The 22,663-nt window shown below is 64.7% G+C and overlaps 3 protein-coding genes across 3 annotated transcripts in view; all 3 read left to right on the plus strand.

Annotated features, from left to right (window-relative positions):
- The first annotated feature begins 53 nt into the window (after window positions 1-53).
- CNPPD1 (cyclin Pas1/PHO80 domain containing 1) lies at window positions 54-4,990 on the plus strand. Its single transcript, XM_084289627.1, has 8 exons — window positions 54-155; window positions 393-495; window positions 2,177-2,258; window positions 2,553-2,673; window positions 2,766-2,894; window positions 3,025-3,086; window positions 3,297-3,414; window positions 3,538-4,990. The coding sequence occupies exons 1-8, from the start codon at window positions 87-89 to the stop codon at window positions 4,183-4,185; spliced, it is 1,332 nt and encodes a 443-aa protein (XP_084145753.1). The 5' UTR covers window positions 54-86; the 3' UTR covers window positions 4,186-4,990.
- Window positions 4,991-5,772: 782 nt separating this feature from the next.
- Window positions 5,773-9,110, plus strand: SLC23A3 (solute carrier family 23 member 3; the record flags this gene model as incomplete). Its single annotated transcript, XM_084289642.1, has 11 exons — window positions 5,773-5,886; window positions 6,073-6,233; window positions 6,364-6,459; window positions 6,881-7,108; window positions 7,222-7,345; window positions 7,468-7,615; window positions 7,689-7,936; window positions 8,077-8,182; window positions 8,262-8,429; window positions 8,582-8,677; window positions 8,767-9,110. The coding sequence occupies exons 1-11, from the start codon at window positions 5,779-5,781 to the stop codon at window positions 9,108-9,110; spliced, it is 1,827 nt and encodes a 608-aa protein (XP_084145768.1). The 5' UTR covers window positions 5,773-5,778.
- Window positions 9,111-10,123: 1,013 nt separating this feature from the next.
- NHEJ1 (non-homologous end joining factor 1) overlaps window positions 10,124-22,663 on the plus strand; it is a gene marked incomplete at its 5' end in the record, with an annotated part of 28,843 nt that continues 16,303 nt past the window's right edge. Inside the window, 4 exons of the mRNA XM_084289572.1 lie at window positions 10,124-10,309; window positions 10,705-10,914; window positions 11,698-11,836; window positions 12,682-12,740. Coding sequence (XP_084145698.1) covers window positions 10,124-10,309; window positions 10,705-10,914; window positions 11,698-11,836; window positions 12,682-12,740 — 594 coding nt within the window. The remainder of the gene's footprint in view (window positions 10,310-10,704; window positions 10,915-11,697; window positions 11,837-12,681; window positions 12,741-22,663) is intronic.

The raw sequence follows: 22,663 nt of genomic DNA on the forward strand, positions 1-22,663 counted from the left end.
GCGCATGCGCAGTGAGGGGGGGCGGAAGGGGAAGGGAGGAGGAGGAGGAGGAGGAGGAGGAGGAGGAGGAAGGTGGCGGCGCTGGGATGGAGCTGGGCGGGCTGCTGCTGGATGAGGAGGGCGCCTTCTCGCTCAGCGGCTTCCAGGAGTTCACGGTGAGGGCTGGCGGTGGGGAATTGGGGCTCAGCGGGGGTCCTGGGGGCCTCACCGGGGTGGGGGCGGCCCCCCGGCGGTGTAGGCCTCATGGGGGGGGGGGCTGGGCCTCAGGGGGTGCTCGCCTCACGCCGTGTTCGCCTCACGCCTCCCCCCCCTTGTTTCTCTTCTCGAGGCTTTCCTCATCGTTCTCATCTCTTTTTTCTCTCTCTTTTTTTTTTTTTTTTTTCCTATTCTAGTTCCTGCCCCGGCACCAGCAGCTGAGCGAGAGGGTGCGCAAGCGGCTCTACTATGGCTGGGAGAAGGACTGCAGCCTGGACAACCTCTCCAGCCCCGTGGCGGGTGAGCGCCGGGCGGGAGCGCTGAGGCAGCCCAGGGGACGGGAGCGCCAGGCACCCGCTGCCTCCCCTCTGCCAAATCCCCTCCCCCCCGGCTGCAGGCAGCACAGCAGGAAGGGTGCCAGGGCCTCACGGCCCTCGTTCTCTGTTTTATTGCTCTGTCTGGCCCGCTGCTGCGTGTTTGGCAGCTCGCTGGCGTGCAGAGTCCTTCGGGTCGCTTGGCAATGAGGGCTGTGTCCCTGCCCCTAATCCCTGTCCCTTCAGCACGTCCTCGTGCTCCCAAAATATTGGGGCAGCAGAGGGATGAGGGGCGCCTGCTGCGTGGTTGGCTTTTCCTCCTGTTGCTCCAGCAGTGCTTGAGGGAGCGGAAGGAGGCTGCTGGGTTGAGGCTCAGGTGATGGGGGAGAGGGGCCAACAAGGGGTGTTGCTGTTCCTGTCAGCTGCCTGGGAGTCACAGTGGCTGACACAGGCAGTGCCACAAGGGCACGAGGCCTTTCCCCGGGGCTGACTTCATGCCCTGGTGCAGGACGGGACCACTCCAGGGACGCTGCCAGTGTTGGAAGTTCAAAGGGCGCATTCCTGGCAGGCTGTGTTAAGGGCTGTTAGCTCTCAAGATTGCCTCTAGCCCAGGAAATGCCTCAGCTGCGGCAGCTGGGGGTGGGGAAGGCACGCAGGGAACATCAACACAGGCTTTCAGCCATCCTCTGCTGGCTGCTGTCAAAAAATAGGATGTAGGGGTGCCGGGTCTGCTGTGCTGCTGCTACCTGGGGAGTTTAGGGCACAGCTCAATCTCCCTCAGCATGCTCCGGCTGTGGGATGGGGCAGCGATCAGCTGCTCTCTGTGGCGTGACGCTTCAAAGGCAGGAAGCTGCTGACGTTGGGGTCGGAGCTGTGTCTGCTTGGCGGTGGCTGCCAGCAGTCGTGGGGCTTGGCTGCCCCGGGAAGGTCCCTTTCAGCCCCGTGCCGTCCCCTCAGCTGCTGGAGCGATGCAGAAAGGAGAGGTGAGGTGTGGTGCTTCCCTTAGGAGCTGGAAACGCCGGGCTGCTGGAAGGAGCTCTGTTCCCAGCAGCAAAACGGAGCTGGAGCTGCCTGTCAGGAGCGCTCCCTGCCAAGCAGCAGCCCCGTGGTGCTGTTGGGGCTGCTCCCAGCTGGTCCTGTCGCAGCGGGAAGCCAGACAGGAGTTGCTGACGCCGTCTGCCAGCAGCTGTCAATCTCCGGCCTGTTGGGTGCCGGAGCGCTGAGGCGCATCCACAGGCGGTGCAAAAACAGGCTGAGAGGAGGAGCTGCGGCGAGGGGAGTCCCTTTTGTGGAGAGCACGATGGGTTGAGGCACAAAAACGTGCCTCAAAGCCTGCCCTCCGTGGTTCCTTGTCACAGAGGGGAGCCAGCTCCTGCAGCAGCCTGTTTGGCTGATTGGTACCTGGGAAGCCGCACGGGAAATGAGGTGTGCCCAAACCACGCCGTCCTGCCTGGAGCGAGCTCTGACGTGGCAAACGGGAGGCAGCGGGGTGTGCAGGCACCCCACATCCCCGCCTCCGTGCCCTGGGAGTCCCGTTGCACTCACGGATAAATTGTTCCTCGTAGAGGGAAGCACTGAGACACGATGGGCGTGCGGGGGAAACGGGGAGGGGTGCGGGTGGGCTGAGCCCCGCGGGGCTAACCCTCTGTGCTCTTCCTCCGTCCTAGATATCGCGGTGGAGCTGCTGCAGAAAGTGGCTCCCAGCCCCATCCGCAGGCTCCAGAAGAAATACGTGTCCCACGTGTCTCGGTAAGAAGCAGAACCTGGCCCTTGCTGTCCCGTGGCAGCTCTGGTTTCACCGCGACTTGCTTCTGTCCCCCGGGCCGGCGCTGGCTCTGTGCTTACACCCTCTTGCTGCAGCTGAGGACAGCTGGCATGGAGCAGGCAAGGCCGGGACGTGCCGCAGCCACGTGGGCTTAACTCTGTGTTTGCTGCAGCTCCGTGCAGCTCCGTGGGGAGGGAGCAGTCAGGTTGTGCCGCGGTGGCTGGGATCTTTGCAGCCTGGAAATAACTTCGGGGATGGGGCCTGCCTTGTCCCCGCAGGGAAGCTTGCATCTCGCCCTGCTCCATGATGCTGGCCCTGGTTTATATCGAGAGACTCCGGCACCGGAACCCCGAATACCTCCAGCAGATCTCCTCTTCAGACCTCTTCCTGATCTCCATGGTGAGCAGCGTGGGCCGGGGTGTCGGTGGGTTGGGGGGAGGCCTGCGGGAGTGCGGGGGGGGCTGAAATCCTCTCCCGTGCGCTGTTTTTAGATGGTTGCCAGCAAGTACCTGTACGACGAGGGGGAGGAGGAGGAGGTGTTCAACGACGAGTGGGGAGCAGCGGGGAAGGTGGACGTCCAGACCATGAACACGCTGGAGATGAACTTCCTGAGTGCCATCGTAAGCGGGGCCGTCGCTGCGTCCCCTCGGTTTCGCGGGGAGGGGGCAGGATTTCTGCTTCTCCCTCAGCCCCGCGAGGGGCTGTAAAAGGATGCGGCCAGGTGCTGACCTGTCACTGCTGTCCCCACAGGACTGGAGCCTCTACACAGACCCCCGGGAGCTGTTTGAAGTGCTGAGCTGGCTGGAAGGACGGTAGGTGTAGCCCTGAGCCCCTGGCTGCTCGGAGCTATCCCTGCTGCAGCGAAATAAGAAGAGCTGGGGGTGCCCACAAGCCTGCGTGGGGCTCTGCAGCCTCCCACAGCCGTGCTGCCTCGAGCGGGGTCTTCTCCAAGCCCAGCTGGGCTGCAGCTCCTTCAGGAAGGGAGCTCGGTGCCGCATCCAGCGTTCCCTTTTTCCCTGCAGCGTGGCGGAGAAGCAGGGCACGTGGCGCGGCTGGTTCACCTACACGGATCTCTGCGTCCTCATGGAGCAGTCGGCGTGGCAGCAAGCCTTGGGCCAGTTCTACCAGCAAGTGCTGAAGGTAATAGGGGCGTAGGGCCCGGGAGGCGCTGGGTGCGGGGCAGGACTCTTTTTTTTTTTCAACTTTTTAGTTTGGTTTTAGCCTGCTGGGGGGCTGCGGGGCTAACCCTGAGCCTCTCTGCAGCTGGCCTGCCTGCTGGGCGTGCTGTACCTCACCGGCTTCGCCTCCCTCTTCGCCTCCGTCGCCGTCGTGCACCGCGCTGTCTGCACCAGGAGCTCCAGCCCCGCAGCCCTCCGCCCCGCCCCGTTCCCCGTGGGGGCTGGCTGCCAGCTGGGCGCTCGGCCGGCCCCAAACCCCGAACGGGAGCAGCCCCAGCTGCCCGCCGACGTCCCCCCGGGTGGCGGCGGCAGCAGCAGCCGCTGCTTGGGGGACAACGAGACGGCCGAGGAGCAGCGGCGCCGCGGCGGCGTCACGGCCACCGCTCTCTACCTGTGGGGCAGCGTGATGACGGCTCTGTCCTACCCCAAAGCCCCCGACCTCGCCCCGCAGCGGAGCCCTCCGCACGCCCCTCTTCGGAAAGTGCCCAACGCCTGCGAGAGATCCAACCGCACCGCCCCCGCCGCTGCCCCCCGCCAACACGGCCCCTTCGGACTCGACGCTCTGCCGGCCCCTCCGGCCCTACACTGCCGCGCCTGCTCGGCCCCCGCGGGCCCTGCGTGGGCCAAATCCCCCAACCGTGAGGACTGGCTGGACCCCCTGGGGCTGAGGCAGTGCTCCTTGCACACAGCCCTGGATCTCGGCAGAATCAAGAGCTTTATTTTTCCCAGCTAGGAGCGCGGGGCGGCCCCGTTCCCCTCCCCTCCTAGTGTGGCACAACTCTCACTTTCTTGCACTTCTGGGATCCCCGATCCCCGGGGGCTGCGTGGGGCTCGCTGTCCCTGCGTTAATTCCAAACCAGCAATTTGTGTGTCCCCTCCTCCCCCGCCCAGGGCAGGGGGCGTCCTTCACTTGGGGTGCTGCGGAGCTTTGGGGTTGTTGGGATGGGATGGGGCGGAGTTGGGGTGCTGGAGGGTAGGAGCGGGGTGTCCTGGGGCTGGGATGTGGTTATAGGGGCGCTGGACCTCTTCCTATAGCAGGGGAGTGGCCCTCGGTGGTGTGGCGTGGGGCAGAGGTTGGTGTGTGGCATGTAGGATGCTGGGGCTGCGTGTGTGGGGTGGAGGGGTCGGGGTGGGGACCCCGGTGAGGGCTCTGGGAGGAGGTGAGGGGAGAGGAGGCAGGAAGAGGGGGAGCTGAGCAGCCCTACAGCTGCTTGGGGCTGCCGGGCAAATTCTCAGGGGTCACAGCGAGAGGCAGCCCCCAAAAAGCTGAGCCCCAGGTTTAGGATGTGCCCCGCTGGGCTCGGAGCTGTGGGGCTGGGCTTTGTCCTGTCCTATGGGCCGCTTGGACAGCGGGGTGCGCCGCGACCCCATCCCAAATCCCAGCTGGCTGCGAGCAGCAGTGCCTGACCGCTCCTCGGGGCGGGGAGACGGCGCCCGCTCGCCGAGCAGCCCCTTCTTTTTACTGGGGGTTTTACACCTGTTTTTCACTCTTTTTGTAGGTGCGGATCTCTTCCAATAAAAGTAGTTCTTGCTGTGCACCCGTCGCCTCCCAAACCCCTCTGCCTCCTTCTGTGTCGCACCAGGCGGGTCCGAACTGCTCGGGAGAGCCGAGCCCTGTCCTGCGGGGCCCCAGAAGGCCCGGGTTTTGGTGACAGGGGGACAGGAGGGACCGTGGGGAGGTGGCAGAGGAGGTTCCCCGGCCGTGGGAGCGCATGGGCTGCGCTGCTCTTTGCTCTCCGCCAGCCCTGCGGTTAATGAGTGAGCCACGAGCAGCGAGGGCTCCGTGGTTTGTCACTGCCGTGGTCGCTGCCCTGTGACAAAACACGGGCATCCCTGGGGAGCCCTCCCCTCCCCGCGATTCGGTGCCCTCCCGGGAGCTCCTGCCAGCACGGGGCACGTGCTGGACGCGCACCAGAGCTTTCCTGGGGCCCCACGGAGGGGAGTGGTGGAAGCTGGGGGTGCCCGTGAGGATTTTAACAGCCCCCCAGGGCGTGATGGCAAGGAAAGGGCAGAGCAGGAGGGCCGGGAACGCTGTGCTGGGAGGGCCAGCGCGGGCTGGAGCTGGAGGATGGTTTTGGGGATGCTGCGAGCAGGGATGGATGCAGAGGGGCAGCGTCCGGTGTGGCTGTCACCTGGTCCTATCCCAGTGTGACACTCGCATTCCTGGCCGCCGGGGCAGGTTACTCACCAACTCAGGTTAATGGCTAAGCCCGGGGCAGCTCCCGCAGGAGGTGGAAGTTCAGCCCCGTCTGGGCTGCGTGGAGTCCTCGGGGGTGTGGGCCCCTGCCCCACAAGGTGGGGGAGGCAGCAGGGGGGTGGCAGCAGCATGAATGGGGGCGGCCAGCGAGCTCCTGGGGCCGGCAGCCCCGCTCTCCCGGCCTGCTCCCCGCTGAAGATGTGCTCCTGGGTGCTGAGCTGCTGCTTGGCCCTGCAGGTGAGGGGGGCAGCAGCGAGGAGACGGGGTGAGGGGAGAGGGCTGGGGGCAGGACGAGGATCCCAGATCGCTCGGGGGATCCGGTCCTGGCGTTCTGGGTGGAAAAAGGGACGGCGGGGCGGGCTGTGCGCCCGCAGGGTGCTGTGGCACGGGGTGTCACGGCCGCCCGTCCTCTTCCCCGCGCAGCACCTCGCCGTGCAGGCCTCCCTGCTCTGCACCTTCCACCTGCTCCTGCTGCCTGCCCTGCCCGAGGGGCAGCCCCGCACCCCGGCCGCCGGCGAGCTGCTGGCACGCAGCCTCTTCGCCTGCGGCGTCTCCGCGCTGCTGCAGACCTCCCTGGGGAGCCGGTGAGAAAACGGGGTGACGGGGGCGCAGCCCTCGATGCCGGGGCACGGAGATCCTCCAGCACCCAGGGTTTGGGGAGACCCCAAAGTCCCCTTTCCTTCCCTGACGTGTCCTTGCTGTCCCCCTCCCCAGCCTGCCGCTGGTTCAAATCCCATCGTTCGAGTACCTGGTCCCGGCCGTGGTGCTGAGCTCCCACCTGTCCCGCACGGATGGGAACGGGAACGGTGAGTGCAGCCCCGGGGCCTTCTCCCCGCACCCTGCAGGGCCCTGGGCCGTGCCCGTGGCACCGCAGTGCCAACAATGTGCCACCAGCCGGGCAAGCACCCTGGGCTACTCCCCCCTAATCACATCCACAACCTGTTTGGGGCCACAAATGCAAGATTAGGGGCCTGGAGCCACCCTCCCAGGGTACGGGCTTGCAGGGACGGGGATGCTGTGCTGCAATCCCCATCCTGCCGTGCTGCGTGCTCTGCAGGCTTCGTGCCAGGCAGGCTCCCAGTGCCTGCACACCTCGCATCCATCCCAAATTCCCTTCCAGGCACGGCTGCGGCCTCGCTGCGAGAGGTGGGTGCTGCTGGGAACCCATCCCGCTCCCCCTGCACCCCAATTCCTCCCTGTCCAACCCCTGCCACGGGGTTGCTGCGAACAGCGAGGCGAATCTGCCCCCCCCCCGGGTCTCATCCTTTCCTCCGCAGGTCTCCGGAGCCGTGGTGGTGTCGGGGCTGATCCAGCTGGCTCTGGGGATGTCGGGCGTGTGCGGCTGGGCAGCGCGGCGCTGCGGGCCCATGGTGCTGGCCCCCAGCCTCTCCGTCATCGGGCTGAGTGCCTACAAGGACGCCGCCTCCCTCTGCTCCTCCAGCTGGGGGGTAGCCCTGCTGTAGGTCACCCCCAGGGGTGCATCCCTTCTCCGTGGGAACGGGGCGTCCCCGTGGTGCAAAGGCACGAATTTGGGGCCCCGCCTCTGTGGCACCGCTCTTCTTCTCCTCCTAGGCTCATGCTCCTCACCGTCACCTTCTCGCAGCACCTGGGGTCCTGCCGCCTGCCCTTCTGCGCCTGGCCCCGTGCCCCGGGGGGCTCCGTGGAGCCGCCCGTCCCCACCCTGCGCACGCTCTCGGTATGGCTGCCTGGAGCCCTGCTCCTCCCTCTGTCCGCAGGCTCCTTTCTGATCCCGTAAGGGTTGGGTGGCACCCAGTGGAGCAGAACGGGGTGTCTGAGCTTCTCCTTGCTGCCTCACAGGTACTGCTCCCCTTTGCTGCCGTCTGCGGCGTCTGCGCCATCCTCCAGCACCTCCGCGTCCCCTGGGACTCTCCGGACCCGGCCACAGCACGCTTCCCCTGGGCCAACAGCACCTTCCAGCCCCCTTGGCTCCAGCTGCCCTATTCAGGTGGGGTGGAGGCCGGGCTGGGCGAGGCTGTTTCACCTTGGCAACGTCACCTGTCCCCTCTCCTCCGCCGCAGGCGAGTGGCCGCTGCTCACCCCCCGGGCGCTGGCGGTGGGCATCGCCATGGCCGTGGGCTGCAGCGTGAACTCGGCGGGCTGCTACGTGCTCTGCGGGAGGCTGCTGAGGGCTCCCCGGCCGCCCCGGGACGCCTGCAACCGGGGGCTGTGCGCCGAGGGGCTGGGCAGCCTCCTGGCCGGGCTGCTGGGCGCCGCGGGGGGCACGGCCGCCAGCGTCGCCAACACCTGCGCCGGCGGCCTCACGCAGGTAGAGGGGCTGGGGGGGGGGACAGAGAAGGGAATGGAGAGGGTTTGGTCGCTGCCGCACCCCCATCCAGCCCGGAGGATGGACGGGGAGGTGTAGGGCAGGGTGTGCTCCCCATCCTCACCCTCTCTCCTCGGTGCCAGGACGGCTCTCGGCTTTCGGTGCAGGTCAGCGCGCTGGCGTGCGTGGCGCTGGGCACGTCCCCGAGGCTGGCGGCGCTCCTCACCCGCATCCCGCTGGCGGTGCACGGTGCGTGTCCCCTCCTCCTGCTACCCTATAGAGCACCGGGGCGTTCCCACATCCCCATCCTGACCCCTGCCCCGTGCAGGTGGGGTGCTCTGCGTCACCTACGCAGTGGCCGTGGGCACGGGGATCTCCTACTTCCAGTACGCCGACATCGACTCGGGGAGGAACATCTTCATCGTTGGTTTTGCCATGTTCATGGCACTGCTGGTGCCGCGGTGGCTCGGCGCGGCTCCGGCACATTTGGCCACAGGTATTGGGGGCGTTCCACAGGGAGGGCAAAACCTCAGCCCCCCGGGGATGGCAGCCACGCGTCTCCAGTGTGCGTTGAGCCCCTGACCCCTCCTGTCCCTTCCCTGCTGCTGGGGTGGGATGTCCCGGCTCATTCTGGCCATGTCCCTGCAGGCTGGGTGCCCCTGGACCTCCTCTTCCTCTCCCTGCTCATGGTTCCCGTCTTTTTAACCGGCTTCTTGTCCTTCTTCCTGGAGAACACGGTCTCAGGTGAGGGGGTGCTCTGGGTGCCCTCTGCCTCTGATGGGGATGGGCAGGGAGGGTGCAGCGGGGAAGGGCTCCCACGGCCCTGCTTGCAGGAACCCCGGAGGAGCGAGGGCTGCTGCAGAAAACCGGGGCTGGCGACGGAGAGAGGGGCAAAGCCAGCTCCGTCTACGGGCTGCCCGCCGGGCTGAGGAGGCTGCTGCCCTCCTGCAAAGCCTTCCCCTGCTGCTTCCTCTGCCCGGGGCGCGAGGAGGAGGAGGAGGAGGAGGAGGAAGAGGAGAAGGAGGAGGAAGATGAAGAGGATGGCTGCCGTGCGGCCGAGGAGGGGACTGCTGCTGCAGGGGAAGGGACACGACTGCTGCTGAAGCCCGGCAGCGGGGAGGCGCAGGACAGGCAGCCAGGCCAGGAGGAGATGCTTGCATGGCACACAGGGGCCTGACTTGTTGGGTGGGGGGGACCCCTGGAGGGTTGTCCCTCCAAGGCAGCTCGAAAACCTCTCCGCTCGATTTCGGAAGCCTCAGGAGAGCCCTGCACTTTCACACTCCCGTCACGGACCTCATTTCCCTGCTTTGGAGGGGAGCTATAAAAAAAAAAAACACCTTCAAACAGCTTTGCCCTGGGGCTTTCCTTTCCAGCCAGGGATCCGTCCTCACCCCGTGGATGCTGTCACCCTACATTGCCCCTCCAAAACCCATGCCAGGGTGCTGGGATCTGGTGTGGGGGGGCACAGGGTTTTGCTACTCATCCCCCACACCCCCCAGCCTGCTCCCAGATTTGGCCACTCAGCCAGGAGCACCGTGTCCACCCCAGGAGGGATGGAGCTCCCCGTGCACCCCCCAAGTCCTTCCTTAACAGCAGCAGCGCAAGCCAAAGCGGGGAAGGGCTGCTCCCCACATCTTTTTGGGCAGCTTTGGAGCTGCCACAGGCCCCTCTCCTGCCCCACGGCCACGCATCCAGGCCCTGACCGTCCCGGGGAGCCGTTCCCATTTCCCCGTGCCGGTGAGCAGCGTGGCGCTGCGCGTCCCGGCGTGCCCCGGCCGCTCTCGGCGCGGAAGAGAGCAGCCTGCTGGGAGCTGTAGTCTGCCCCTCGCCTCCGGCACAGCCTCACTCGGCTCTGCAAAGCCATCTCCCCACGGCTCCGGGCTGCCTGCTCCTCTTCTCCTCGGGTAACAGCACCCGCGGAGCCCCGGTGCCCAAAAAGCCCTCCGGGGAACCCGCTCCCCCCAGGGCAGAGCAGGGTGCTGCGGGCTGCAGGGGGGCTTGTGCTGAGCTGGGCTGGGAGCTGCCTGCACCCTGCTCCCCGAAACGCCTGTCCCAGCAGAGCTGGGTGTCCCCGGGCTGTGGGGAGGGGAGCTGGCATCACAGAGGGGGCCACGAGGACCGAGGGTCCCCATGAGGCCACGCCACAGAGGGGGCGGGGGGTGAGGCAGAGACCTGTTTGATCTCTTGCAGATGGAGGGCTCCGAGGAGCTGGAGAGCAGGCTCCTGACCCAGCCCTGGGCTTCTGTTTGCTTTGGCGAGTGCGCTTTGATTGCCAAAGCTTGCTTCGGGGACGCTGGCTACGTCCTGCTGCTCTCCGACCTCAGCAGCGTCTGGTACGAGAGTGCCGACGCGGAGGCCGTGGGGCAAAGGTCCAAGGTGAGTGTCTGGGACGTCCAGGGACCTCCTTTCCTCCTCACGCCAGCTGGCGGCCCGGCCCAAACTGCTTGCTGGCACAGCAACCCTCGGGTCCTGTCGGATTGGGGTGCACGCACCCCTCATGGGCAGGCCCCGTGTGGCTGCACCCCTGCACCGTCCCCCTGCGCCCTCCTCCTTGCAGCACGGCCGGGCTGTTGTGCGTGCCTTGCGGGCTCGTTTCACTTGTGGGCTGGATGGGAAGCAGCTTTCCCAGCTCCAGCAGGAGATCACAACAAGGCTGCCTCGGCTCCCCTGCTAGCGGGGACCTCCACACCCTGCCCACCACTCAGACCTCGGGGTTTGCCAGGGTTCAGCTCCCCAGGGCCCCGCTAAACGCCTTATTTTGCCTTTCCCAGGAGCTGAACAAGCGGCTGACGGCCCACGTCTCCTCCTTCCTGCACCGCTTGGCCAACCTCATGTCCCCCTTGCTGGCCGGCCAGCCCGACCCCGCCACCTCCTTCTCCTGCCAGCGCACCGCCGGCGGGCTCAGCCTGAGGTTGAAGAGCGAGCTCTCGGGCCTGCCCTTCTACTGGGACTTCCACTGCTGCCCTGCGCCCGTGGAGATGGTGAGATGAGGGCACCTTCCCCTGCGGGGGCTTGGGGAAGGTGCCCGGTGCCAGCTCCGCTCGCTGGTGCCCCAGCAGGAGAGCCGCCCCCCCTAGGAGCACCCCTAGGAGCACCCCACCGGGCTGCACCCCAGGGTGGCCAGGACCGAGCCTGCAGACCCGGGGCCCATCCCCGGGAGGGTTCCCGGCCCCCCGAGACCCTCCCCGGGAGGGCTCCGGGCCCCCCGGGGCCGTGCGCCCTGCGCGCACCAGAGGGCGCCCGGCACCCGCCGTAACGCGCCGCGTCCCGGCCCCGCAGCCAAAACCAGGGCTCCGCGGGGCTCCCGGGCCGGGGGGAGTGGGCAGGGGTTGGCTGTGGGGCTGTGGGGTCTGGGAGGAGGTGGGCTGCAATGGGGGGCTGTATCTTGCCTGAGCCCTAGCGGGGGACCCCCTTCTGCTTTTGGTTTCAGCTCCTTGGGAGGGTTTCTCCTCTCCCTCCAGCTGCAGTGGGGCGTCTCGGGTCCTGGTTTTTCCCCCGGCCTTGCCTGTTCCCTGTGTAGGAACGTGGCTTGGGGTGCACAGAGCCGTGGGGAGGATTTGGGCGGGCCTGCTGAGGGTTGGGGGACGTATAGGGGGGCTTTCTGCCTCCTGCTGCATCCCAAGGGGTCTGTGGGGCATTGCCACTGCACCCTGTCCCTGCTGGGCTCTTCCCCTGCTGCAGCCCCTGGCTGTGAAGCTGGGGACGGAGGGACGTGTCCTGCAGCCTCCTGCCTCCCTCCTCACACCTTTGGACCCCCCCCCTAGGTGTCCCGCCACCTCGTGCGGCCCCTGATTCGGATGAGCCTGGCGCTGCAGCACCAGGTGCAGGAGCTGAGCTCCCTGCTGCTCCAGAAGGATGCTGAGATTGAGGACTACAGGGAGAGCGGGGCCGCTCTGAGCAGAGGTGAGGAAGGACGCCCGGGCCAAGCGCGGAGCCAGCAGCGAGCTGGCATGCGCTGCTCCCCCTGGCTATCACCCAGCCGGGCTTGTGTTTCATCTCCAGCTGCTCCGGTAGCCAGGAGGCTGGGGAGCAGCCCCTGGGGGGGATAGAGCACGGGGAGGAGCGGCCCCTTGACCGGTAGCCGGAGGATTTGGGGAGTCGCCAAGGGGCTCTCCGCTTTGCTGAGAGCACCTGGCTGCTCCCCAGGAGCCTGCGCCGATGCCAGCGGGGGCTGGCCCTGGAGCAGAGTCAGGCTCCTTCCCGCAGGCAGCAGCTCCTGGAGAGCAACCAGAGGCTCCCAGCTCCGTGCTGTGGGAAGCACAGCTGTGTGCGCGGGCCCCCGTCCAGCACACAGCCCCGTGCTGCCAGCAGGGATGGGCAGGCAGAAGCCCCCCTGCTGTAGGACGTGGTCCTGCCATCCCCCAGGTGTCCCCCGTCCCCGAGGGTGGCCAGAGGCACTGGAGCTGCCCCAGTGATGCTGGTGGGCAGGTGGCCTCTCGCGTTTCTCTCGTCCCTTTGCTGGCCAGGTGCTTCTCCAGACAGCATCTTTGCAGTGACGGGGTAAAAGTGATGCTCTGAATGAGGCAGAGCGAGGGGTAACAGTGGCTGGGCCCCGTCCTGCTCCAGAAGCTGGGGGAAGGCACCAAAATCTGATCACCACCCTCTGCCAGGGCAGAAACCAGGCTCTGGGGATGCAGGGCTGCGCTGGAGGAGCAGCTTGAAGGGAGTCCCTGTGGGCTGGGGAAGGTGAGGGTGGGCTGGGGGGTCTGGCCAGCCCTACACGGACTGATCCCTGCTTTCCCTTGCAGACCGCCTGAGGACAGAGCCCTTCCAGGAGGAGCTGTTTCTGCAGAGCTTCATGGCCAGGGTAAGGAGAGCCGGCACCAGTAGCCCCAGTGCGTGCCGTGCTGGGCTGGATGGGGAGCACTGGGGGGTGGCTGGACTCGGCTGGAGAGGGGCAATGCTCACTGGTCGTGCACAGCCAGCTGCCTGCAGGGCTTCTGAAAACCAGAGATGGTCCCACTCTTACAGGAGAGGCATCCAGCACGGGCAGCTTTCGCTCCCCCCTTGGTTATGATGGATAGAGATGAATTCATTGCTGGCCTGGAACTGGGAGGTTGCCTAGGGACCGATGATCACGACCAGATTACATTCACCCTGGGCAAAGAAAGGACATTCCTAAACAGTAATTTATATCCTCCGTGCTTTGAAAGGGCTAATTTCCCAAAGCAGGGGGAAATTATGAGTGAAATCAGCTAGGAGGAAACGTTTAGATAGAAAAATGTGAATGAAAATTGTGAGCTCTTTGAGAAGAATCTCAGAAGCCACAAAAAGCCACAATTCCACAATCAAGAAAGAGGGCAGCGCTGGCCGAAAGCCCGTTCTGGTTCAGCGGCGAAGTGAAGGTAGCAATTAGAAATAAAAGAGCAGTTTATAACAAATGGGAGAGCGGGAGCAGATAGCAATCAATATAAATTAGAAATTATGAAGTGTAGAAAATGGATAACAGAAGCTAAAGGTGGCGGGGAAACATCACGGCAAAGGACGGGGGGAAAGGGTTTCATTGCGTGCGTTAGGAGAAAAACCCCAAAGTGCGGGGAAGGGCTAAGCCCATTAGCAGCTGGAGGTGGTGAGATGATGGATACTGAAGCAGACGCGGCAGAAGTGCTGGGTAAATGTTCCCGTGCTGGTGCTGGAAGGATGAGGGTGGCTCCCGTGGAAGATTTGATTAGATGATCTAATTAGCTCTGTGAAACGGGCAGGTGTTTTGGGGCCGCTGTGCCATTTTCTACTCGGTTGGCGAGCTGCAAGAGGGGCTGGAGGGGCAGGGGTCCCTCTGAGCGGGGCGCTGGGAAGGCTGCCACCCCCCTCCCGTGCCTGGGTCCTCAAAAAGACGCCGGGCAACGAGCGCGGAGTCACAGCAATGAGCTGAGAGCCCGGCAGCGGGGAGGGCTTGGAAGGGAAGAGCTGCGTCTGGCTTATCAGAAGGAAAACCGAGAGGCGCCCCGCTTGTGGTGTGCGAGGAGAAAACGCCGGGGAGCGAAGGGCTGCCTTTCATCTGGCGGAGAGCGGCAGGAGGCGAGCCAGGCGCTGCGAGCCGGAGCCAGGCAATTTCCAGCGAGGTCGCAGGCACATGGTTCTGCTTCCGAGGGCGATTAGCGACTGGGACGCGCTCCCAAGGGCAGCGGTTGCCTCTCCATCCCTTGATGTCTCCGAAAGCGGGCCGGGAGCCCGCTGGGAAGAGAACCAAGATATTGGGGTGCGTGTGGTTAGACAGCCGCGGCCGGGAGGTCAGAGGAGAGCTCGGCTCGTCCTCCCAGCCCTTCCCTCCCCGCCATGCAAGCTGCAGATGTTGGATGACAGGAGCAGCGAGCACGAGGCTGGCGGGATGCAGGATCGGGCTCTGCTGCTTCACTCCCAGCTCGGGAAGGCTCCGCTTCCCAAACCGAGCTCTCATCCCCCGTGGAGAGAGGAAAGGCCGTGCGCCGGGAGCCCTCCCGCTCGCCTTCCACATGCCCTTTCGCGGGGCCTGCCGTCGCTCTCCCGTCCAGGGCGTTTTAACTAATCGCGGGGAGTTTTCCAGCAAAGCCCTGGGAATATTTATATGTTTAGGAAACGGCGCTTTCACACACGCCGTTTTTTTGGCAAGGCTTCACTTCTGAGCAGCTGCCTGGGCTCGGGCAGCTCTGGAGGGAGAGCGGCGGCCGCGCGCGAGGCGAGGCGAAGCCGGCAGCTTTTATTGGCAAGCCCGGGGGGCTCGTGCAGGAGGGGAAGAGCAGGCAGCCAGAGAGGGCTCAGCGCCTCCCAGCACCTCCAGGCCAATTTGTCCCTGGATATCCCTGTGAGCTGTGACCCTCGAGGTGCCCAGGAGCAGCATGGGTTCCCCAGCACATCCGCCGCTGAACCAGATGTGTCGGCTGCTTTGGCCCGGCCGTGCGGCAATCGAAACCTCTGGGATAACCTCGCAGATACGATCGGTTCAAATATAGCCCCCTCGCCCCAGGATGCTTCACCCCGTGTATTTTTATCTCCCGTGGCCTGTGCGCACCGGGGTGGATGCTCCCCGCACCTCCGGCCGCCCCGTGCACTTGGCTTGCAGCTCGGGGCCCCGGCAAACAGGACGTGGAAGGTTCACGGGTCGGCCTGGCCCGGCGAGGAGGAGGATGTGCCATCAAAACAAGCCACGCTGGAGAGGAAGACAAACAAACACCGGCTTCCAGCGCGCCCGAGGGCGAGCAGGAGCCCCGGGGTTGGGGCTGGCGGGGCGGCGGGGCTGACGTCAGGGAGCGGGGGGTCAGCGCCCCCGGCTCATTGTTCCCTCCCGGGGCTGGGGGGAGCCGGGCGCCCGTCCCCATCCCGCAGGGGACAAGGGTGCAGGTGGGTGCCCAAAGGGGCCACCGGCTCCCTCCTGCCCGGTGCCGCTGGGTGCAGCCCGGCACCTGCCTGCGCTCTGTCTGCCCGCACGGTGCTGCCTCTCCCTTTTAACGGGAGCTAAAAATAAGCCCGGGGAGAGGAGCAGCCGCCGTCTGCCCGCAGGTGACGGCAGCGGTGGGCCGCGCGCGGTGGGCAGGGCGGGGACGGCGTCCATCCCGCAAACCCACGCCAGCCCCGTGCGGTGGGGCGGCGGCGGGGGAAGCGGCCTTTTGGCTCCTTCCAGCCAGGGATGGTTTTAATTAGCGCAAGGTAGCTGCGGCTCCGCGGCTGCCACCGGGCTAGAGCAAAGCTGGCGGCACGGGCGCGGTGTGGGGGCGCGGGGACGGGGCTCGCGCACGTGGTGCAGGGCACGGGGTGGGAAGGGGCTGGTGGTGGCCACGGCTCTGCAAAAGCCAGGCAGGCTGGGCTGGGAGCAGAGCTGGGAGCACGGGGCTGGCTCTTGGGATGATGCTTGGAAGCCCACGGGCGCAGCCAAACCTCGGCACCGCGCTCGTCATCGTGCAAAAGCCGGCACCGAGGGGTGCACGGGGACAGAGCGCAGCATCCCACTTCCCAGGCGGTGGGCAGAGCAGCATTTTGGGGTGAATGCGGGCACCCAGTGCTGCCTGGGGGCCGGCCGCTGCGTGGGCACCGGGCCCTCCCCACGTGTTTGCCGCGGAGGCACGTGGCGGGCGGCGGTGTGGCTTTATTTATTTCTTTGCTTAGGCACAAGCAGGTGAGGGGGGCTGCGGCCAGGGCGCGCTTTCTGGGCTGCCGCCGGCAACCACAGCCCGCTTACACAAGCAGTGAGTCAGTGGAGCTGCACGCTGCTAAAACCAGCCTGGCAACGGGCGCCCCGGGGCAGCGGGCTGCCCGAAATAGCGCCCAGACCGTGGGCAAGGAACAAACCCCCCCCCTGCAGCGGGGCCGATTGCTCCATCTGCCCGTCCTGCCCCGGGGATGGGCATCACCTGGTGGCTTGTTTGGGGGGTGGAGGGTCTGGCCAGCACCGCCAGGCCCTCCTTGGCGTGATGGGGGCTTCCTCATCTGCTCTGCGCCGTGTTATGGCACGCTGTGAAGTGCCGCGCGATGCTCCGCCGTGCCGTGCCGTGCCTCGCCATGCCACGCAGTGCCACCGCGTGCCATCGTGCCGTGCCGTGTGTCACCGCAACCAGGCAGAGGGGCCCAAAAGCCCCTCCGGTGCGGCAGCGGCCCCAGCCCGTGCGTGGGCACCGAGCGCGCGGGGGATGATTGATCTCGTGTCAGCCAGCGGTGGTTTGAGCCCGTGCCAGGCCCCAGCTCAAACGGCGGCATTGAAGGGGGAGAGCCCCTTCCCCCTCCGGAAAGCGGAGCGACTGCAGCGCCTTGTGAGGGGCGAGCCCCCCGCCCCGGCGGCCCCCGGCCCCGCTGCCACGTGCTGGGGCTCTCAGCCCCGTGGTTGCTCCCGGCCCCGCATCCCGACCGAGCTCACCGCGGCCGAATTAAGGGCAGATTTGGGAAAAGAAGGGGGCAGCTGGTGGGGGGATGCTGCGTGGGCATCGCCTGCCCTTGTGCTCCGTCGTGGCAGCTCCGTTCCCAGCCCCGCAGCTCAGGAGGTGGCAGCGGCACCTAGGAGCAAAGGACCATCTGGGGAGGAGAACAAGGTGGCCTTTTATTTTGGCATTTGGGGAGCTGCCCCTTGCCTATCTGATGCCCCTGTGCTCTGTGCCAGTGGTGCCAGCAGCACCTGGGGCCGTTGTGCGCCTAGGGGCACATCCTGCCCCCAAGGGCGCACGCCCCGGCAAAGCCAGAGCATTCCTGAGGCTGCCTGCTCCCTCTCGGCTCGGACCTTTGTGTACTATTTATCTGCGTGAGGAAACAGGGCCATTCATGTATTTCTCTGCCTATTTATACCTCTCCCTTTCCGTATTTAGTGTGTGCGCAGGCAGAGGGGGCAGCGTGCGCCGGGGCGACTGATGTTCTTGGCTCCAGCGCCGGCTGGAATTTCGTCCTGGAATGTCTCCTGAACCGCTCTGAAAACACGAATAAATCTCTGTGTGTTGTGTGTGTGTGTGTGTGTACACAAATATATAGACAACTTATAGACACCGGGCCCTGTGGGGCGTTTGTGAGCTTTGCTATTTAAAGGCACGAGGAGTTATAGGGCTCTCGGCGAGCCCAACACCTCTGTATCAAAGGGATGCGGGGCGTTTTGCTAGCGGCCAGGTATTTGGGAGATATATGGCCCTTGCCCTGCCCTCTCCGGGGAGCTGGAGCTGCCCTGCTAGCAGCACACCCGAGGCAGCACACCCATTGCTCTGATCGCAGCCCGGGGCTGTGTTTCCTGGAGGTGTCCGTCCCATGATTTCCCAGTGGCAGCCCCAGGGGGTTGGTTCCAGTTCCCCCAGTACTCCAGTGGGGTGCCCGGGGTGCAGCCGGGTGAGTTAGGGCACGGATTTGGGCTCTTTGGAAGCACTGCGTGGTCCAGGGCTCCTGGACCGGCCGGGGTTGCCCCCTGAGCATCAGCTGGTGCTCATGGTGCTCTGGGAAAGATGAGGATGAGCAACGGGGACAATAGGCAGCGGGATTTTGGGGTGCTCATCCGGGCATCTCCTTGGTGCTCACGGCTGCCTGGGGAGATGAGGAGAAGCAGGAAAGGAGAAAAGAGCAACCGGGTGCCAAAACTGGGTACCAAACAGGACGCGCACAGCCCGGGAGGGCATCTCCTCGGAAAGCGCTGGGGATGCTGGATGAGGCCCTGGCCAAAAGTCAGAACCCGAAGGGGTGACAACGGGAAGGGTGCAGAGGCTGGCGCGGGCTGGTGGGGCAGGATCAGGCCCCGTGTGGCACGGCAAAGCCCGGCAGTGCCGGGGGCGGCGGGGAGCGGGAGCGCCGTTTGGCCCTGCTCAGGCTAACGCCAGCTCCTTGCGTCCTGGGTGCTGAAAAAAAGGGCTATTTTGGGCTCCGAATGCCCACGTTTGGTCTCCGGCCAAAGGAGATGTGTTTGTGGGTGGGGGAAATTTGAGCAAATTCCTGCCGTGAGCTCTGCACGTGTGCGCGCGCGTGCGGGTGTGCGTAGAGGGGAAATAGAGTTTTCCTTTTTAAAAAAGCACCACTTATTTTTATACAGAACTCCAGAAGGGCTGAACGTGGAAACTTGGCCTGTCAGCAGCTGTCACAGGGGAGCGGGTCCCTGCCTGAGTTTGGGGGGAAACCACAGCTGGGTGTTAATGGGACTGTTAATGAATTAATGTTGGCTGCCGTGTGCGGGGAGGGGGGAGCGCGGAGCCCTTCGCGGCACACGTGCTCCAGCCCGGTGCAGCTCCATGCTCGGCACGGCTGTGCTTTGCCAGAAAGAGCCCCGGCTCTGGGAGCCATGTGCTCGGGCAGGTGGGACTCTTCCCACGTGTCTTGGCTCTTCCAGTGCTCCGGATCGTGGAGAAGTTTGGGGTCATGGCCCCGTGGGGCGGAGAGGACCCCAAAGCGCGCAGCCGGTGTGGCTCTGTTACCGTTCGGCTGCCGGGCTCGGCTGCGCTTGGTGGTGTTGGCAATGCCTCAACTGAATCTTTAAGTCAATCTGGAGGAAAAGAAGGGGAAAGTGGAATTGCAGCTGGTTTATTTCTGGGCTGGGAAGCGGGTGCTGCGCCATCGGCACGGTGCCTGCAGCGATGCCGGCCGCTGCCCGGTGCTGCTCTCTGCAGCCCTCCGGGGGTTGTTCCTCTTGCTAATCTCCCCCAAAATATGGAGGAGCACCCATGGGGAGGTGAGAGCCCAGCTGTGGGGCTCAAAGATGTGTTTGCACAGCTTGCACACCTGGTCTGGTGGGAGGAGGAGGAGGAGACCGTGCTGGGACACTCCTGATACCGGCAGGGCAGGGAGGAGCAGCACCGTAACCTGGGTGAGCTAGGAATGGGGAGAAAGCAGAGCCTTGGGGAAGAGAGAGCAAATTCCTTTCCATGAAGGTCTCCGTTATCCTCCGTGGACATCCCCATTCTTCTCCACGGACGCCTCCTGCTGCTTTCAGACTCTGGGGGGGAGATGGCAGCCGTGGGCACCTCCTGGGGGTTCCCCCTCTGGCACCAGGCAGCCGTCGAGAGCATGAGTTGAGAAGAAGCGTGACCGTGCTGAGGGAGGGATGCCCACCCCAGGGAGGGATGCCCACCCCGAGGAAGGGCTGGCTGTGCTGAGGAAGGAATAACCCCATTAAGTAGAGGTGCCCATGCCCGGGTAGAGTCGAAGACGCCCAAGGGGCAGTGGGGGGCACGGGACCGCCAGCTGAGGATGCTGCTATGGAAGGAGGCTCGGATTAATTAAGATCGAGGCTGTGTGTGCTGGGAGGAAGGCTGGAAGAGCCCGAGCTCTTGGGGACTCTGCTTGCTGCAACATCTACAGCCCGCTGCTAGACCCAGCCCATGGGCTGAGGACCCGGGCTCCGCTGGGACCTGCCTCTTGGGCACGTAAAGGGCCCCCAAAGGTGCCCAGAGCCCAACCTGGAGGGGCTCTGAGGCTCCCCTGTGCCTGGCCACAGGCTCCCAGGGCCCGGCTCAACCTCTGCGGGGCCCAGAGCCTTCCCAGCCCCATCCCAGACAGACGGATATCCCAAAACCCACTGGCCGCAGAGCCTGCCCCAGGGGCCCCCGCTTTCGGTCCCTCTGTCTGAATGGGGTGGTGTGCGTGTGCCCAGACTGTCCCCTCCTGTGACTGTAGGGTACACATGGCTAAATATACGTCTGTGCAGATACAGGAACTCAGAGGGGCTGAGGGATGCTCCCTTTCTATACCTCTTTTCATGGGGAGAGCTAATGAGATTCATGTCATTAAAGGGGCTGATGTTTTGTGGGATGGGAGCCTTTTAAACGGGATGTGTCCTGGCTTAGTCATGGCAAATATTTACCAAAAAGAAAAAAAAAAAAAAAAAAGGGAAAGAAAAAAAAAAAAAAAAGGGACTTGCCATATAAAATTAGAGTTCTGAAAATAGTGTTCAGAGCAAGTGAGAGAGAGGAACCTAAAACAGAAAATACAGCCCAGTCTGTTCGGGAGTCAGGGGAAAAAGAGAGAGAGAAGGGAAAAAAAAAAAAAAAAAAAAAAGCCAGAGATAAAACGAGAGAAACCTCGGCAGTAAAAACAGCATCTTGGTAAATAGACTATTAAAAAAGTTCTGACCTGCTTTATGGCTTTCTTGGCTGCCGTTCAGCTGAGCTGCCCTGGCCGGCACGGAGGGAAGGTAGCAGGAGCCGGCGTCTGTGTGGATGCTCAGAGCCCTGGGACGCGGGGCGTTAAATTTAGCCACATAATGATGGCCCTGAGGAGGCAGCCTTTTGTAGCCACGCTGTAATTACCGCCTGGCTTATAAATTTTATTTTGCTTATTATGTTTCCTCCTCCTCCGCTGGGGAAGGGGTGTGTGGGGGGGCTCCCATAGCCCCATGGAGCTGTCTGGGGAGCGAGGGGTGTGGAGAGGGTCCCCATGCCCTGTCCTGCTCCCGGTGCTGGTAACGGGCTCGCCCTGCATTTGGGATTTTGGGGAGATAACCCCATGCTGGTAGGGTCCCCCGTGGCCATCCCAGCCTCCCCGAGCCTCAGCACGGGCAGTGGGAAAGGTGGAAAGGGCGAAGATTGGCCCCAGCCCCCTCCTCCTCCGGCCACCGCGCTGGGATGGGAGCCGGTGCAAGTGGGGGGCAGCTTCAGGCCGGGCAAGAACGTGCCAGAGAAGGTCTGGCCCCCCTCTTGTTTTCCCAAAACAAAGGAAGCAGCCTTGCATTGCTGGAAGTCGCGTGCTCGGGCTGTGCTGCCTTGTTATCATCCGATAACCCGGCGACCCGGGGGCTGCCCTGCTCCTCACCCGCCGGGCTCGCGCTACGGGATGCGAACAGCTTCCGCACGAGCTGCCCTTCGCGGGGGGACGTTTTCCTCTCTCCGGGTGGGGAGGCAGCAGGGGGGGTGCCGTGATGGCCCCGGCTGCCCCGGGCTCACCCTGCGATAGCCCCGGCCCCGGGCAGCGCCGTCGGTGCAGGTGAAGGCAGAGGGTGGCAGAAGAAACCCAAGGGTGGCAGGTGCCTCGGTGTGCACGGTGGGTGCCACCCCGTGGGAGATGTGGGGCTCTGCTGCCTCCTGCTTCGCCCCGTGGAGCTTCCCCACTGTCCCTGTCAACCCCACGGGGTTGGGATCAGGCTCCATCCCATCTCCCTGGGGATTTTGGGGCAGCTGGTGTCGTGAGGAGGGGGCTGGCTGGAGGCACCCCGAGCCCCGTGGCCGAGCCATGCTGCTGGGCAGGGTGTGGGGCTGGGGTCCCTGGGGAAACCATGATGCTTCTGGGGAGGGGAGCCTCACAAACCACCAAAGAGCTGGGAGCAGTGCCTGCTTTCCCTGCCAGCTCTGCCTTTTCTCCCAAACTCACACCCTGGGACCAAGGCACCATGGGGACCTCGGTGGTTGGGGTGCCCAAGCGGAGCCGCCTCATCCCAAAGCAGCCCCGTTCTCCTTCCCCATCCTATGAGGGCTCTGTTCAGCGCCAGGGTGACCCCAGGCAACCTCCATCCCTCGCTCAAGCGCCCGTTTCAGGGCAGGTGGAACAATACTAAATCAGCTCCTTTGAAGCCTCCCGGGCCCGCAGCCCCACGGGCGTGCTGCTCCCCGTCCCTCCCTCAGCAGCTGTGGGCACGCCGGGGGCTTGGCGCCGGGCGCCAGGGCTTCAGCACCGAGGTGGTCGCGGGAGCCCTCGGGGCTGCGCCGCTGGCTTGGGAGCCCGGGTGGGGAGACAAAGCGCCCTTTGAGCCCTGGGAAGAGGTGTGCGTGTGGAGGTTAGTGCCCTCGGCCCCGGGGGGGGAAAAGAGGAGAGCAGAGGCGAGCAGGGCTGGCAGCATCCATCCCCGCCGAGCACCGGTGCGCAGGAGGCTCACGCCTTTCCGTCCCGGGGTGTCTGCGTACGTCACGCTGTGCGTCTTACTCATCAGGGTGTTTTTCTTTCCTTGTTCTTGGGTCTTTCCCCCCCGCCGCCCCCGTGATGGATCTATAACGCTTACGGCTTTTTTTTTTTCTTTTTTTTTCTTTTTTTTTTCTTTTTTTTTTTTTTCGATCGCCAATTTGGGACGTCGCAGGCTCCCTCGGAAAATAAGCTGTATTTTTAGTGCCTGCCCGCCAGGCCGCCGATCCCGCCTGCCCCTGCTCATCGCTTACTCACTATTTGTTTAAACTTTGCTTCTCCCCCGCTGCCGCGTCCACTGCGCCCTGCCAGCGGGCCCCGGGGGCGGCCGGCGGCGCGCAGGAGCTGAGCGGCACGGGCGGGAGCGCGCCGAGCTTGTAAAGGGGCAAAAAGGCAGCTCCAATCTGGCCTTTATTGAGGTCTGGGCTCGGGGAGCGCTGGAGCAGCCTGCCCTGTAATCAGCCAGCCACCAGAGCT

The sequence above is a fragment of the Netta rufina genome, assembly GCF_964035555.1.
Source record: "Netta rufina genome assembly, chromosome: 6".
Taxonomy (NCBI): Eukaryota; Metazoa; Chordata; class Aves; order Anseriformes; family Anatidae; genus Netta; species Netta rufina.

Excerpts from the sequence above, each read along its gene's own strand:
- CNPPD1 (XM_084289627.1), top strand. The coding sequence starts at position 87 with ATGGAGCTGGGCGGGCTGCTGCTGGATGAGGAGGGCGCCTTCTCGCTC. Across the intron at positions 2,674-2,765 it reads ACCTCTTCCTGATCTCCATG|ATGGTTGCCAGCAAGTACCT; the intron begins GTGAGCAGCGTG and ends CGCTGTTTTTAG. Across the intron at positions 3,087-3,296 it reads CTGAGCTGGCTGGAAGGACG|CGTGGCGGAGAAGCAGGGCA; the intron begins GTAGGTGTAGCC and ends TTTTCCCTGCAG.